Raw genomic sequence first — 16,802 nt, forward strand, 5'->3', positions numbered from 1 at the left:
TCCCTCTCTCTAAAACACCAGAAAATACCCAAAAATATGAACCTTAAACAAGTTAAATAAAATGGGGGTCGGGTTATAAAAAACCCCTCCAAATTCCGGACCAGGCTACAGACCGGGCTAGGAACGCTTTGTAGCGAGATACAAACCAGGCTTTGCAAGCTCTGTAGCGAGCTAAATACCAGGCTTTGCGAGCTCTGTAGCGAGCTATTTCAGGCTTCGCGAGCTCTGTAGCGAGCTAAATACCAGGCTTCGCGAGCTCTATAGCGAGTTAAATACTAGGCTTCGCGAGCTCTATAGCGAGCTAAATACCAGGCTTCGCGAGGGATATAGCACGGTCTAGCGCGCTACAGACCTGGTTTCGCGAGGGATATAGCACTGTCTAGCGCGCTACAGACCTGGCTTCGCGAGGTCAAAATGATTCAACTCCCCAACGTACTGTTCAACCCAATAAGTCCGAAAATATAATACATTAGCCTACTTTGGCACCACAAAACCTTAAATTTCTTGGCGAAAGTTTATGGGGCATTACAGTTTCCTTGGTTTCCTGCCATGAAAATTTCTATACGAGCAAAAAGGAGAAAAGCTTTCTAGCTCGTTAGGTTAGCAAATAACATAGATAGTAGATCTAGTGGAAACTAAATGATTAGCTAAGAAAATCCCCACAGACGGCGTCAAACTGTTTGACCTAAAATTTAGATTTAGGTTTAAACAAGTATATTTTCTAGTAAAATAGAGTTAATCTTAGCCAATATTAATATCCAAAAGATGTGTTAACTGATTTTGTTTGGCAAGATAATACGAGTATGATCTATGTAACAATAAATGATGATGATCCAACAATGAAGGAGATAGCATCTAATAGTAATGAATAGTAAAGAATGACATTTAAGTAAATAAAGGCATATGGATCACCCGAAAAGGGTGAAGTTCTTTAGTATTCTTTCTGACAGTGATTGAATAATTGATGCGCCTTTGAATATTCGGATTTTTCTTGGATCGTGGGAGAAAAGTTAGATAAGGATCTCAAGAAAAAGGTATATTTTGTATGTATGTAATAAAGCAAGAATCTCAGTGAATGTCAATATCTTCTCTTACAAGTGAGTGTTCAATGTCTCCTATAACTATGTCTCTTTCTATTTATAAGGGAACATATGCCCCAAAAAAAACTAATAGTACAGATATAGAGAATATTCACTGGAATATTCTCTTTAAGGTCTTATCCTAAAACTAACCGTTATTATTCCGTTTAAAACGAGTGCTCGTCCTCGACCTTTATCTACGTTGACTCCTCGACCTCGCCGTCTATCTCTTGTGAGATTACTTCGACCTTGAACATGCCTTTTGTCAAAGTTATTCTGTGACACGTGACAGTCCTTGAAGGCTCTCTTAGTGCTAATATGGTCTGAACTTAAACTAAGATAATTTTTAGCCCATACACTTAAATAGAAATAAAAGAAATTCTATTACATTAGGATCAAAGAAGAGGGAGAGGGATCGTAAAATTTAAGTCAACAGTTATTGTGTGAGAAATTCTCACTGATTCGGTGCTATTACACCGTAAATCTTGGTAGTTAGTCGTTAGTTGATTAGAGTTTAGAATTACCACGAGAAGGTTTGACGATTAAGATGCCATAATTCATAATCAAGGATGCAGAATATATCATGTGAAGAAAATAAAAAAGGAAAAGAAAAGTCGTATCAATTTATATATTTTCCCTTCAACAAAGATCCAACAGGGCGCAATAGAGCAATCAGAATTTGGACGTCCACTTAATACACCTGTACTGTCAAAGTTAGCCGGCTGGATTTCCACCACAATTAATACACCTGTTTCAAAGTGGCATGTGGACCTACCTGATTCTCTTGATATAGTAATCCCCATGCCATGAATTCCCCATCGTTACTTTTTTCTGTCTAAATCAACTACGTACCAATAACTCCAACAATCTGCGCACAAAAAAGTCTTCATGTGAAGCCTTATAAAAAAACAAGTTATAATAAAACTTGGATTTTTGCTTCTATCGGAGTATTGAATTCAAGAATGGCGTTTTCTCTTTGCTTTACTCCACTCACTTTATACCCAAAACAGATACCCCTTAAGAAACTTATCATTTCAACAAGGCCAAAAATGTCAAGGCAGAGGCTGTTGACTGTCAATTGTGTTCAAGAAAATTCTCATAATCTTCCTGCGGCAGTGGTTCATGTAAAATCTAGATGGGAAGAATGGCTGTCAACTGCAGCTAGCCTTTACCCTGTTTATGTAACTGTTGGTGGAATTGTTGCCTGCTTGAGACCATCTACGTTTTCATGGTTTGTAAATGCAGGTCCTACTTCTTATAGTTTAGCTCTTGGGTTTATAATGCTGTCTATGGGTCTCACTTTGGAGCTCAAAGACTTATTCAACTTGTTCTTGCAAAGGCCTCTTTCTGTGAGTCTACTTCTCCTTCATCTTCTTTTGCCATCCCATTTTCGCTCGCTTATAGGGTTGGGTTAGACCCAAAGTTCATTTAAATCCTTTATCCAATGTTGGTCCCATGTTATGTTTTCCATGCTACGGATTTCAAGTCATGGTCCTTTTATAGTCTCAAGCAATTCTCCCCATGAGCTGGCATTTGGGTTGAGTTAGGCCCAAGGTACATTTGATTTAGACCAATATCAGGTTTAACGCAAGTTTCTTATTGTTAGATTGTATACAAGTATGCAAATCAATTATAGGGGAATTAATGTTAGTGTGTTGATGAAATTTAGTGCATTTAAATGTAATATTGAATCAGAATTCTGTTTTCTTCACTACATGGCTCCACGGATTATTCTGTTAACTTGTTCTAAAGAGTGACATCGGGTAACTAATGTCACTGACGGATAGCGATGGCAGCACGGGAAATGAGTTCAATTTGCGCGCTGTTACAAATGCAATCTTTTTTGTTCTAGTGAGTTCAATTTTATTCAAATGTGGCTAAAGAGTGGTCCGGTGTATAACCAAAGCAGAAGTATGAACCATTGGCTCTCATTTCTCAATGAAGGACTAATGACAATGAAAGGGATATTGTCAGTACTTAGTTTCTATGGTAAGTTTCAAAAGAGTGGTACAACTATAGCAGGCTGAATACATCTTTGTTGTTCCATCTTTCAGATTCTTTTTGGTTGTGCTGCTCAATATACAATTATGCCAGCCTTCGGAGTGCTAGTTAGCAAATCTATGGGCCTCCCTCCTTCAATTTCCGTTGGTCTAATATTGCTTGCTTGTTGCCCTGGGGGTACTGCGTCCAACGTGGTATGAATGACTCTTTCTTGTGTTTTTATCCTTATTAGGCTAGTATATTAGGTTTAATTTCTTTTGGACGTGTTTAAATTTTAATGGCATGAGTTTCAGTGGGATATGAACACATTTTTTACCCTTTTTTTCGAATCTAAATCAACCCTAATTGTGTAAAACTGAATCTTTTGTCATGAATTGGCATTGAGTAGGAGTGTTAGATAGCTTTCTTCTAATTCTTTTCATGTGGTCTAGTAATGTTGTATCGGGTAATCTTGTGTGAACCAGCAATGCTTCAATTGATTGTGATAAATTAGGAGAAGTTGCCAGCTAAGCTGCTCGGACTCTTCACTTTCAGTGTTGCACCCGTGTCGACACGTGGGTGTGGGTATGGGATCCGTACCGGATTTGGTCAACCGACTTTGGATACTTTGACCAAAAATGAAGAAGAAATTTGGGACTTATATAATGATTTCTTAACTCAAAACAAAAGCTCAGGTGAAATTGAAGAAAATGGAATACCTGAATTTCTATGTTAGTCCTTTTCCTTTTATCTCCTTCTCGAATTCTCTTCTTGATCAATATTTTCTCATTCTCGAAATACCTTTATAAGTTTTTCACATAATATCTCATAATTTATACATATTTTTATGACTCTTTTTTATATATTTAAATTATTTATAGCCGAATCCCTGCACCCGTATCCGTACCTGGATCCGTACCCCTGAATCTTTAAATTTGGATCATGAAGGATCCAACTTCTAGATCCGTACCGTACCCGTATTGGACACCCGCACCCGAGTCCGAGCAACTTAGGTCGCCAGCGATCCTACACCTACATTTAGTTTAAGCTCTCAACAAAATAACAATGATTTACCTATTTAACCTAGACTAGAATATATTTCCTTTTGATAAGTTCTAGTTCCCTCGACTTTATGACCTTTAGGTTCGTTTATATTTAGATCGGACTAAACTAGCTGATTACTCTATAATCTACAGATAGATTTATGTATACATACATAGATGCTACTTTGTTTTGGCACCATCTCTTAACCTGGAAAAAGCAAGTCATTTATGATTGGTTTCTCATTCTTTCCCTTCCATTACTTTATGTTTAACATCTTGAAGATGACTTTCTGATGTGTTGCATCACAATGTGACACATTGGATCTGTACTCTCTAAAGTCAAATTTACTTCCATTAACATGATCAGTCGTAAACAATTGCTAAAGGACACAGACAACAGCAAAAATTTATTAGGTGTATGCAAATGCTTAGTTTGTCTTTTTAACTTGCTGCACCACTAGGTGGGGTATCTAGCAAATGGTTGAGTTATATGTTAGATAGTTATAGTGAAATTACAGAATTCATTTGAGTTAGCTTGCCAATCTGCAGTCTTACAGTAGATATTAGATCTCTCAACCTTGACTTTTAGGAAATGAAAAAAAAAAAAAAGGACTATTGATGCTCTGGTTAATAGGAAATCAGTCTTAGAGAAAACCATAGGCTTACCACATTTAATCATTTTTTCGTTTCTGATAGTATTACAGGTAACCTTAATTGCACAAGGAGATGTACCATTGTCAGTAGTGATGACATTATGTACCACGCTTGGAGCAGTTGTTCTCACCCCCCTCTTGACAATGATTCTGGCCGGCACATATGTTCCTGTGGACGCTATTAAGCTTTCCATCAGTACACTACAGGTTACTTCATTTTCACTTTATTTGTTTCTTACAATTCTTACATTTTGATTCATCAAATAATTTGTTTCTTTTTTTATAGTTATTTATTTGCTTCCTTTTTCATGGTACTCTTTGTAGGTGGTGGTTGCTCCGATTCTCCTAGGTTCTTATCTGCAGAGCAAATTTCCAAGAGCGGTGAAAATTGTTACGCCTTTTGCTCCCCTTCTAGCAGTCTTAACTTCGTCACTTCTTGCTTGCAGGTTTAGTTGTTTAAGCTTCTTGTTATTATCACATTGATGCTTGTTACTTTCAGCTGTCATTAATTTTGTTTCTTTATGTCCTAAACTTTTTTTCTTCTCTTATCTCAGTGTATTCTCAGAAAATGTTGTTCGTCTGAGATCTTCAATGGTTGACACGTCAGTTTCTTCTGATTTATCTCTATTTCATCAGGCTCAAGCAATACTTGCGAGTGAATTTGGGGCTGTAGTAATCGCTGTACTTTTGCTTCATTCTGCTGGATTCCTTGTAGGGTAAGAACATACTCCTTTTTGTTACACTCAATGTCTTTTGTCTCGTAGGAATTTGTTGTCGTGATAAGGACCTTCTGCAGGTATCTGGCTGCAGCCTTGGGTGGTCTCAGGGAACCTGAGAGACGTGCTATATCCATTGAGGTACTCAATTATTCTCCTATCGGGCTTAAAACTTCCCGTACTTCGGCATTTTATATATGTAGCATCTCTATTTGCGATAACCTTTGACCCCTTTTGGCTATGACTATGAGCTAACTAAAACTCAGCAGACACTGGACGTTTTAGTCTATGTTGACATTCAGTTAGCAATGGAGGTAGTACTTTTTAATGTTTTGTTATCTGAAATACAGCTCCTCTCATAGGGGCAAATATTTAATTCAGAAAGGTGAAAAATGGCTTCCAGTTATGAGGGGATAAGCAATTTTTTACATGACTTAGTCGCTGCTACAAAAAGTGAAAACCACTAGCTGCTGTTTGACATTTATATCTGCAGTTTTCGCCGTTTTGTATCTGCTGTTGCCTCCACTTGTATGAAACCTACAACCAATTTCAACTAAAACCTGGAAACCGGATTATGATTCCTTATTAAACATATTTTCAATAAGGATTTAGTTTTCATTTCCCTGCTGCTTAAATTGACTTTTTCAGTGATTTAACTTTCTTTCTGTATTCTCTTGCAGGTTGGCATGCAGAATTCCTCCTTGGGAGTGGTTCTAGCGACCGCACATTTTGCATCCCCATTGGTTGCATTACCTCCTGCAATGTCAGCTGTTATTATGAACATAATGGGCAGTACTTTAGGTTTCTTTTGGAGATATATTGACCCTTCTGATTCAAAAACTAGTCTGGAAGCCACTGATAAATCATAGTTGGCTGATAAAATCGTAGTATTCATGTTCAAACATGGTAACCACTTTTTCCTGCTGATAAAATTGTTGTGAACTTGGTAACTCCTCTCTGTTTATATTCTGTCCCAAATGAGTTCAATACAAATTCGTGTTGGATTTAGCTCATCTACATTGACAATTTAGTTTGTCGTTCCAAGTGGGCGGGCTGCCATCTTTTTTCAGGTTTACTAATTTCACATGTTATTGGTAGTTACAAGTAGTTCTCTTCTAGTTAACCTAATAGTGTAAACATTATTTTTAACCCTATCCAGAACTGCCCAGGTACATCGTTCTTAGAACTTCCACATGTTTGCGTACAAAGCTAATGTTGCCAGCTCGATTCCATTTCGTCTTCTGAATCATTGTCAAGATCACTTTGTAGGAGAGGTCATTACAAAAGTATATGGGAGGCCGAACAGATAAAATCCGAAAGATTATGTCTTTAATACAATTCGGTACCGAAGACTTCATGACTAAGGTGAACATAATGAACAAGGAAAACAAAGCAAGAAATATCCGTTGGAGCTTGCAGTTTCGAGTAGCCCAGGCTACTTCGTAGGAGCAAGCACAAGTCCAGCTGAATGTTGCAGCTCCTCAGATGGCCCCTCAGCAGGTCGTTCAACTAGTTGCAAATACAGGGCAGTCTAAGGATCTTAAGAAATTCATAGATCTTAAGCCACCAGAGTTCGATGATACACAAGCTTCTATTGAGCCACATAAGTTCATTGAGCATTGTGGAAAGATACTAACTACATTGGGGCTGAAGGAGACTCGTGGGGTGGAGTTTGCTACTTTTCTATTTTCAGGATCTGCAGAGTCATGGTTGAATTCAACTGAGAGAGGTAGACGACCAGGGTTGCCACCTATTACTTGTCGAAGTTTTCAGTGATGTTTATGGATAAGTTCGTTCCACTGAGCAAATGAGACGCCATGAGACATCAGTTTGAGCAACTACGTCATGGCACTCTGACAATTATAGAGTATAAGGCTAAGTTCACTGACTTAGCCATCTATGCACCTTTTCTAGTTGCAGATGAGCATGAGAAGATGAGAAGGTTTGTGGATGGGCTTGAGCATCGTTATCGTAGTCCGGTGGTTAGGGATGTTTGAGGTGGTTCCTACGAAGAGGTAGTTGACACCGCTCTCCGTTATGAGTCCTATCAGGAGAGGGACAAGGTCGAGCGAGAAAGTAAAAGGGCTCGTAGCACCGATGGGTTTAGTGGAGCTCCATCTGGGGAAAAAGTGATTTTAATCGTGGGCAGTCCAAGCCTATTCAGTCAGAGTCAGTGATGCAGTCTTCTAGGAGTACTTATCCAGCTAGAAAGGGACAGCAACAGATATACAGAAAGGGTAATAGCTCATATCAGTCAAGTCAACATATGAGGTGCTCTAAGTGTGGTAGATATCACAGTGGTAGTTGTTTTGGAGCAGGTGTGACTTGTTTTACTTGTGGTAAGAGAGGGCATATTGCTAAGTATTGTCCTAAAGGAAATTCTGCTACTAGCCATGCTACTACACAACCACAAGAAACTACTACAGGTACACACAGTCAGACTCAGACTCAGCTAGCTAGAGCCGCTCTACAGGTTGCACGTGGACAGGGTCGACATGGTGTACAAGTTACTTACCACCGAGATTCTTTGATATGGACAGACAGGATGCTGAAGCATCTAATGCAGTAGTCACATGTATTATCACTATGGGTTCTTATGGGGCTTACGCTCTTATTAATCCTGGTTCTATGTATTCATATGTATCTCCATCTTTTGCCATAAACATAGAATAAGGAGTTGAGTCTCTTAATGTTCCATATATGGTGGTGACCCCAGTGGGAGACTATATCTGTAGATAGAGTCTATAGAGACTGTGCGATATGTATTCAGAGCAGGGACACCGTAGTTGATCTACTAGTGTTGTCGATGTCTGACTTTGATGTGATTATGGGTATAGATTGGTTAGCGTCATGTTATGCTTCCATTGATTGTCATGCCAAGATTATACATTTTGATTTTCCTTGAGAACCACATTTAGTGTGGAAAGGTATAACTCCTCTGACTTAGAGAAAGATAATATCTTATGTAAAAGTATGTCGAATGATTAATAATGGGTGTTTGGGTTTTATTGATACCGTTCATGTTACTCGCTCGAAGAGTGTTACTACTAAGAATGTTCTAGTGGTTCGAGAATTTGCTGATGTGTTTCCAGAAGATTTACTCGGGCTGCCTTCGATGAGAGAAATTGAGTTCAGTATTGATTTGGTGTCAGGAACTAAACCTATCTCTATTCCTCCATACCGTATAGCTCGAGTTGAGTTGAGAGAATTAAAGGTTCAACTTTAGGACCTATTTGATAAGGGATTCAACTTTAGTCCTGTGTTATTTGTGAAAAAGAAAGATGCACGATGAGAATGTGTATTAATTACAGGCAGTTGAATAAGGTGACGATCAAAAATAAATATTACTTGCCACGTATTGAGGATTTATTTGACCAGCTGCAGGGTGCTACTTATTTTTCCAAAATTGAACTAAGATTGGGTTACCATCAGCTGAGAATTAAGACCGAGGATATATCCAAAACAGTTTTTCGGACCAGGTATGGGCATTTTAAATTTTTGGTGATGTCTTTCGGGCTTACTAATGCCCCCGTAGCATTTATGGACCTCATGAATAAGGTGTTCAAGCCATTCTTAGATCACTTTGTATTTATTGATGACATTTTGGTCTACTCTCGAAGTAAGGCAGAACATGAACAACACCTGAGAGTTGTGCTACAAACACTTAGAGAGCGAAAGCTTTATGCCAAGTTCTCAAATTTTTCCCTCGTATTTTTCAGATAGTATATATACTTTCAAAATATCATTTTGCATCATTACCAATTCACAAAGAGTCATACATGTATTTTCTATAATTTTTCATAATTTTTTAAAACTTTAAAATTGATTTTTTTTTTGCATTTAAATTACTTGAATATTTATTAATTATCCTCTCAAATTATTTTGTGATGATTTAATCATCCAAATTTATTATTTACACTCACATATATGTTTTATAACATTTTTACTTCATTGCATATGATTACATTTGTATTTGTTTTTATCTATTTACACAATTTTTACAATAATAGCCTACATTCTATACATAATTATATTTATTACATTATTTATGTTAGAATAATATTTTTTATATTTTTATAATATTAAGCTATTATTTTCCAGTATTTTACTGCATAAATAATATTTTTATTATTTATTAATCACTTTTATAAATTATTTTTGATAAATTTTCTTTATTTAATTTTTATAGCCCAATGAAGGGCTAATTTTTGGACCAAACAGACCCAAATCACTGGCCCACAGATCCCAAATCCATGGCCCAATCCCTTTAGGACAAACCAAATGACCCTTTTAATCCAACCCAGTCGCGACCCGTTAAACCAACCCGCCCCGCTCGATTTTTAATCTTGGCTGTTGATCTCTCAAGATCAACGACCCACAACTACCCTATCACTTTTAATTACCCAACTCCAAACCCTAATCCCCATTTTTCTAAGACCGCCGCCCCCGTTTCCCTCGTCTCTCCTCCTCCCTCCTTCAGAAACCCTAGCCGCCTTCACCAACCTTCTCCGAATTCGATTAATTCATGGATTCCTGTCATGATTTACTTATCATTTATGGATTATCTCGTTGTTCCTTACAAGACTATAGTATTATATAGTACTTGCCCCATTTTTGGCAAGTACCAATCTTCCGAATCGAGAGAAATCAGACTCACTCCTCAAGATTCAGATGATTTTTCGTCTATATACATTCATGGCAAGATTATATGGGTCTGATTTACCAAGATTCTTCGGCCAATATGAGATTCTGGGCAGAACTAGGGTTTGCCTGATTTTTCTCCTAATTTGGTTCTAAATCGATTATGCATGCTCTTCTTTCCTTATTTTGTGTTTGATTGATTATATTTCCTTGTTTGTTTGTTCAATTCCCATTACTATACAAACTCATCCCCCAACTCCCCTAAGAAGATTCTGAATCATAAAAACTACTAATGTTCTCTTATTCTTTCTTGTCATATACTATTCTGAGGCTCAATCTCTTGGCCAGCTGAAAGCTAAGGCCACCGGAATTCAATTCTCAAACCTTTCTCAGTGTAAGCACTGCCCGGGGTTCATTCGAAACCCCTGGGAACTCTGACGCACTGAGATTCTTAGGTTCTACTGCTCGTTTTGCTATTGACATTGAAGTGTTGCTGAAATTACTCCCCTTGTTTACTTGTTCGTCTGTAACTGGTAATGTAGCTACGACTCTTGCAATTTCATTTTTTTCTCATTTGAATTCTTGCTCTGTATATCTATGCCTTTGAGATTTTATGAACCAACGTGTTATTGTCTGCTCTGAAGCTATTCTTTGAGGCTCTATGCCTTCTAGTAATCAAACATGCCTAATTGCTGCCTTGGTTCTGTTCTTTCTTAAGTCTGTTGGTTGTAATGTGCGTGCTCGAATGTTTATCACTGTTGTTTAGTTCGAGTGTAGCATCTTGCCTTGTTTTGTACTCTTAGGATGAGTTGAGTCATGCCCAGGATCTGTTCTGATTCCTGTTATGGCATTTATGTGTAACTTAATAACGTTCTATAGTTAACTCCTGATTATGTTATTAGCCTAAGCATGCTTTCCTTGCTACTTGTGGACTAATGCATGTCCCCTGCCTTGTCCTGTGCCTTTGTGATAAATCCTTGCATGTGTTTCAGACCTAGTTAAGTCGTTCATGTCCAACCTGCTGAATTCCTGATGTTACACTGGTTAGCTAAAGCTTGTCTTCATGCCATTTAAGCTCTAATATGTGTTTGGAACTTATGTAATCCTGTGTTTTTTTTCAACACTGTCTGGGACCTTAGGAAACCTCATAACCAGTCTCTCCTCTCCTATATGGCCAACTAGTACCAGGTTCAATACTAGCCTATCTTGATTCTGAGGATTGACATGATTTTCGTATTATGATTAGTGTTCAACATGCTAAGATCTCCCTGTTCCATTAAGCAGTCACTTGATCATGAGTTGTGCTTTGTTAAGTTGTTCTTTTCATTGGTTTTCTATGATGAACATTCTATGTGCTAGCTGTACTTTGTTTGCTTCTTGCCTGAATATGCTAGACCTTCATCTAAGGTTCCCTAGATTGACTCTGAATCATGCTTCATCATAGAAACTCTTTAGAATGATTTACCATCCTATGTAGTCAAATAGGTCACTCTCAAACTTGTCACTAGAACTATGAGCCTAAATTTGCCTTATATGTGTCTTGTATGCCTTCCAACATAGCGTGATTTTGTTTATATACCTTGACTAGAGTTGCTGCTAGTTTCACTTTTAAAAACTGAGTGTTTAAGTTGTTCAATTAATTCTATGAGTCGTTTGTTACTCGTTTGGTCAAGTTTGGCATCCATCTGGGTAAGTAAATTATTTGTTGGGCCTGGAAGGGGGCCATATGTGTTGTTGGACTTGGTCACAGGATTCAGGGGCACTCTAATTATTTTCTTGTGAGCCTGTGGTTTGGGCCTGCTGCTTTGTCTGGGAGTAAGGCTATTGAAGGCCTGGGATATCCCCAGGTTACTTTGTATTGGGCATGTGATTGCCTTAGCGGGCTTGTACTTGTTTAGTCTATAGTTTGTCATCTTTAAGTATGTATTATTTCATTCTGGGCCTATAATAATTTGTAAACAGAATGATGGGGAGATTAATAGAGAGGGAGATGGGGTATTCTAATGCTTGCATAAAAGGGTAAAAAACATGCCTATAGGGTCTATATGTTCTATTTGCTATCTCGTTCAGCATGCCTTATATGTTATTTCGTTTGGTGTGTTGCACACTAGTAGAAATCATGCATATAAGAATCATGCACACACTTCACCTAACTTGTCGAACATATTGGCTCAAGTTATTGCTACGCTTGTTTCCATGTGCACCATTATACGCTTTAGATAGCATGCCTATATGATACAATAAGACATGTTCTGCTAATGTTCCTTTAGATGCTATGTCTATAGGGTTTCACTTAATCAATCAATCAATTATTTCTATTGCTCTTAGCACGCTGCTCCTTTAGACAGCATGGCTACATGTCTTTGAATGTGCGCTAGTTTTATCATTTTGAGCATCCTAAGAAGAGTCCAGAATCACCCAAATAGAGGTCCAAAGCCTATGGGATGGGTAGTGCACGCGTAGGGTACGACCTAGAAATGAATTAGAGCGCCTTTAGGTAAACAACTTCAATATAGTAATTGGGTAGCAGGAGATGATGGTCTGTAATCGCTGAATAATATGAGCAACCCCCACCTTAAGGGAGTTGCAAAGTATTATTTATGTTTCACGAGTTCATCCTTTAGGCTAAAAACCTTAGCGCCCCCCCCCCTCCATCTTTACATATTTATTTACATTTAGTCATTTAATCAATGTGGTTATATCCTTGTAGTCATCAAGATTTGTACCAATAGTCATGTGATGTAATAAGACTCTTCGACTTCTAAATTTACCTTTATTTATTTGATCACCTAGCCTAATTATGTGATCCACATAGTTTAAAGTTCGGTCGGGACCCACAGTTGTGGACCTCGAAGAGTGCCTAATACTTTTTCTTTGAGGTAATTTGAGCCCTTACCCGATCTTTGGTGGCGTTGACTAGTTAAACAGAGTTATTTGTAAATAGGTGCCCTAACGCACCTTAAAAGCATTAGGTGGCGACTCTTCTCTTTCAACACCTCATTTAAAAGAGTTATCACACATCGAAATCCGCTTTCGCGAGAAAATGGGGCGCGATAGCATGGCGACTCTGCTGGGGAAACCCCATGTACTTAGGCTCTTACCATGACGAACATGACTTATGTGGATTACTTCCTTTATTTTATTCTTCATTTGTTTTAAACTGCTATCATATGCACATCCCTTCCCTTATTCACCTTTATATGTTTTAAATTGCTATTACATGCACATCCATTCCCTTATTCTCCTTTATTTGCTATGACATGTATGACCTCTCTCCATATCCTTCATCTTGTCTAAAACTACTATATTATGACTCTCCCATCCCTACCTGCTTCATTACGTTCTCTTACATTTTCATGAGCTAAACTGACTTCTCTTTTGTCTTTCTTTTCCTTTCTCTTCTTTTCATGTTCACCTTTGCTATTTTATTTGCTGCTTTTACGTACTTTTATCATGCAAATAATTGGCAATGTGTTATTATTTCTGCATAAATCATGCTCCGCATCATACTCCACTCGTGCCAATTATCAACATAGCAGCACTTGATGAGTGTTCGCGCTTTCCTGAAATCCCCCTTTTAAATCAGAAAGGCTTATTTGCGTTAGACTAGTCAATTAGCGGTGCAGTCGATAGTCCCGTTCCTTTCCCTCTCAAGTTATCTACTTGAGAGTACCAGTCTAGATCTTTCTAGAATCCACATTCCAACTTGAAATGTACATGCATCATGCTAAACCTAGTACGGGTTGAAGCGTTGTTAACGTAATAACCCGCTTAGATAAACTTTGTCCAAAGTCCAACGGGATTTCCATAATCCCAAAGGACACTATCATGTTATGTGCATTACTTGGAGAAAATGTACCAACATGTTGATCATTACTGCGTAAGTAGTAGAATTGGAGGGGGAAGGGCTAACTCTTATTTGTTTGCAGAAAATGAAGCACGAAATCCCCAGGTTCGGTATGGTACAGAATATCCTGCCTCTGCTACTTGACTGGTGGAAAGACCTTGCGCCTTGTGACAAGAATCATGTAAGGAGAGTACTTTGTAACCTGCCATCTTTGTTGAACGTTCAACCAAATAGGGAATTGATCGAGGCCGCTACCATATTTTGGGATGAGAAATGTGCTGTTTTTCGGTCTGGCAATATAGAAATGACTCCTCTCTTAGAAGAAATAGGGGGTTTAGCCAAGTTACCATGGGATAGTCCGGGACTGCTAGTACTAGAGAATCGCACTCCTCGCGGTTTTCTGAAAATGTTGGGTTTTAAGATGAATGATGAACTACTCTTCCTGAAGACATCATACATCCCTTTTGAGTTTCTTTACGAGCTCTATGGGCATAGTAAGTCATATCGTCTTCATCATGATAAACTAGCCATTACTTCTTTGGGATGGGTGCATCGTCGGGTTTATGTTTTCATTGTCTGCTTCCTGGATTTGTTGATCTTTCCAATGAAAGGGGGAAGAATTCATACTCGCTTAGCCATGGTCGCCAGGACCTTAATGGATGGTATCGAAGGACAAACTTATACTATCATCCCAATGATCTTAGCTGAGATGTACTGTGCTCTAGATCGGTACAAGTATGGGTTTGGACACTTTGAGGGTTGCAAACTATTGCTACAAGTATGGATGTTGGAACACTTTCATAGGGGTGAGTATTGCCAACAGCTTTTGTGAAGGCCACTAAATGACTACATAGCCAACTATCACCTAAAGAAAATGATGTTCATTAAGTCCAGACAGGTTTGCAAAGCCTGGAAATGCTGTAAGTTGGGTGCGTTTCTTCAGCAATCTGACAGATGTGCTAGTGCATTGGATGTTTGAATGGTTTCCTAGTAGTGAGTTCATCATCAGATCAAAAGGAACTACTCACTTGGTACTGATCGGGTTGCGAGGCATCTACCTTTATGCTCTTATAAGGGTAATGAGACAAGTTGGAAGAAAACAAGTCATACCTCAAGTTTCCAACATGGTCCAGTACAAGGCAGATTTTAAGGGAGATCTTATCTCGTTCAAGTTCGAAGCACAACACATGTGGAACCAAAAGATCATTGTGGAAGGAGAAACTATTGATCTAGACAGGTATCACGCCTGTCATATGTATTACTATCTATCATGGCTGGAAGACGACGTAGCTGGGTACGTCAAACTAGGAGTCAATCTGAAGGATAAGGTCGTAGATGAAGTGGCTGAGGCACATGTGAAGTACAAGAGGCTATACAAAAGGGTGTTCGAGTCCGAAGCTAAACATCTGGAGCAACACAAAGTGAACATGGAGGCGATAAGGGAATGGAAAGATATTGCCACTAAGTCAACAGAAATATTGGAATACCTGGAACAGGGACTGATGGAGCTAGAAGGGAAGATGATAAAGAGACTTTCGGATTGTTAAGGCATGGACGACGATGAAGGAGGAAAGCTGGCAAAAGCTTACTTATTGTTGGATATGCACGATATGGGAAACATGATTGATAGGGTCGAGAGAGCCAAGCATAGAGAAGGTCCTTCAGGGATCAAGTAGATTGGGATATGATATTCTTTACTGCTTTCTAGCCTAGATTAGATTTCGATGTAATAAGGCTAAATGCCATTAGTAACTTTATTTTATTATTGTTGATTTAGTAAAAGATTGTTTTGGCTCATTTTCGCATTAATGAAATGAAGCAAAAGTTGGCACCAATTTTCTCCAAGTCTATGTGGCGCTTAGGCCTACCTCAGACACAATGAGGTCCCCAAATTAGGACGCTAATTATTGCATGACTTTGTGAAACATGTTTAAATATTGCGAACACTCTTTTATTTCACCTTACTGACTTGGTTACCTTTTGCTCTTTTCTTTTTTTCTAATTACTCCCATTCCCAAAGGTAGGTTCGTGCATACTGGCATCATCAGCATACCACACTAGATCCAGAGGTCCTCTGCCTCCTCCTCCACCTAGTGACCCGAAAAGCAAAAGCAAGGGCAAAGGAAGAATGGATGATTTAAGTGGTATCCGGAAAGACAATGCTGTTGTGGTGGAAAATGTTGAAACGTCAGATGGTAGAAGTACTCCGGGGTAGAATGAGTTGGTCTTACGTTTGGAGCAGAAAATTATGGAACTACAGGGCGAGCTTGAGCATGTCCAAAATCTAGCATACCTTTTCCTTACTCTCAATGTTCCCGACATCAACCAGCAAAACCCGACTACCCAGAACCAAACACCACCACAAAATGCACAAAATCAGAATCCACCACCCATAGTTCCGAATCCTTCCGCATAACACCAATATCATAATCCCGCACCTCCCCAGAACCATAACCCGCCACCAGTGCTAACCCCTCAACAACACCACCATCATCTAATTCAATACCCGCAAACTACTACTTATGACACTCCCTAAAATGCACCACAACCCACTATCGATCCCCAAAACTCGACCAACAGCCACCCACAACACATATATGTGGAAACCTTACCCCATACCCCGTAGCAAACCCTATACATACTCGAACCAACTAAGAAGTACCTGCTCATTAGAGACATGGCGGAGGAACTCAAGAAGCTCACAAGGAGAGTCCAGAGTGTTGAAGGTGGGAAAGGTGTTGAAGGTCTAAACTATGAAGATATGTGCATTTAGACGGATGTAGAACTGCTAGAGGGTTACAAATCTCCCAAGTTCGAAATGTTCGATGGTACTGGTGATCCGA

The 16,802-nt window shown here is 38.8% G+C and overlaps 1 protein-coding gene across 1 annotated transcript; it reads left to right on the top strand.

Annotated features, from left to right (window-relative positions):
* The first annotated feature begins 1,735 nt into the window (after positions 1-1,735).
* LOC107798201 (putative sodium/metabolite cotransporter BASS1, chloroplastic) lies at positions 1,736-6,449 on the top strand. The gene is made up of 7 exons (XM_016621171.2): positions 1,736-2,428; positions 3,134-3,274; positions 4,807-4,962; positions 5,080-5,201; positions 5,310-5,471; positions 5,552-5,612; positions 6,152-6,449. The coding sequence occupies exons 1-7, from the start codon at positions 2,042-2,044 to the stop codon at positions 6,338-6,340; spliced, it is 1,218 nt and encodes a 405-aa protein (XP_016476657.1). The 5' UTR covers positions 1,736-2,041; the 3' UTR covers positions 6,341-6,449.
* The last annotated feature ends 10,353 nt before the right edge of the window (positions 6,450-16,802 follow it).

The sequence above is a fragment of the Nicotiana tabacum genome, chromosome 2, assembly GCF_000715075.1.
Source record: "Nicotiana tabacum cultivar K326 chromosome 2, ASM71507v2, whole genome shotgun sequence".
Taxonomy (NCBI): domain Eukaryota; kingdom Viridiplantae; phylum Streptophyta; class Magnoliopsida; order Solanales; family Solanaceae; genus Nicotiana; species Nicotiana tabacum.

Excerpts from the sequence above, each read along its gene's own strand:
- LOC107798201 (XM_016621171.2), top strand. The coding sequence starts at position 2,042 with ATGGCGTTTTCTCTTTGCTTTACTCCACTCACTTTATACCCAAAACAG. Across the intron at positions 4,963-5,079 it reads TTTCCATCAGTACACTACAG|GTGGTGGTTGCTCCGATTCT; the intron begins GTTACTTCATTT and ends TACTCTTTGTAG. Across the intron at positions 5,472-5,551 it reads TCTGCTGGATTCCTTGTAGG|GTATCTGGCTGCAGCCTTGG; the intron begins GTAAGAACATAC and ends GACCTTCTGCAG.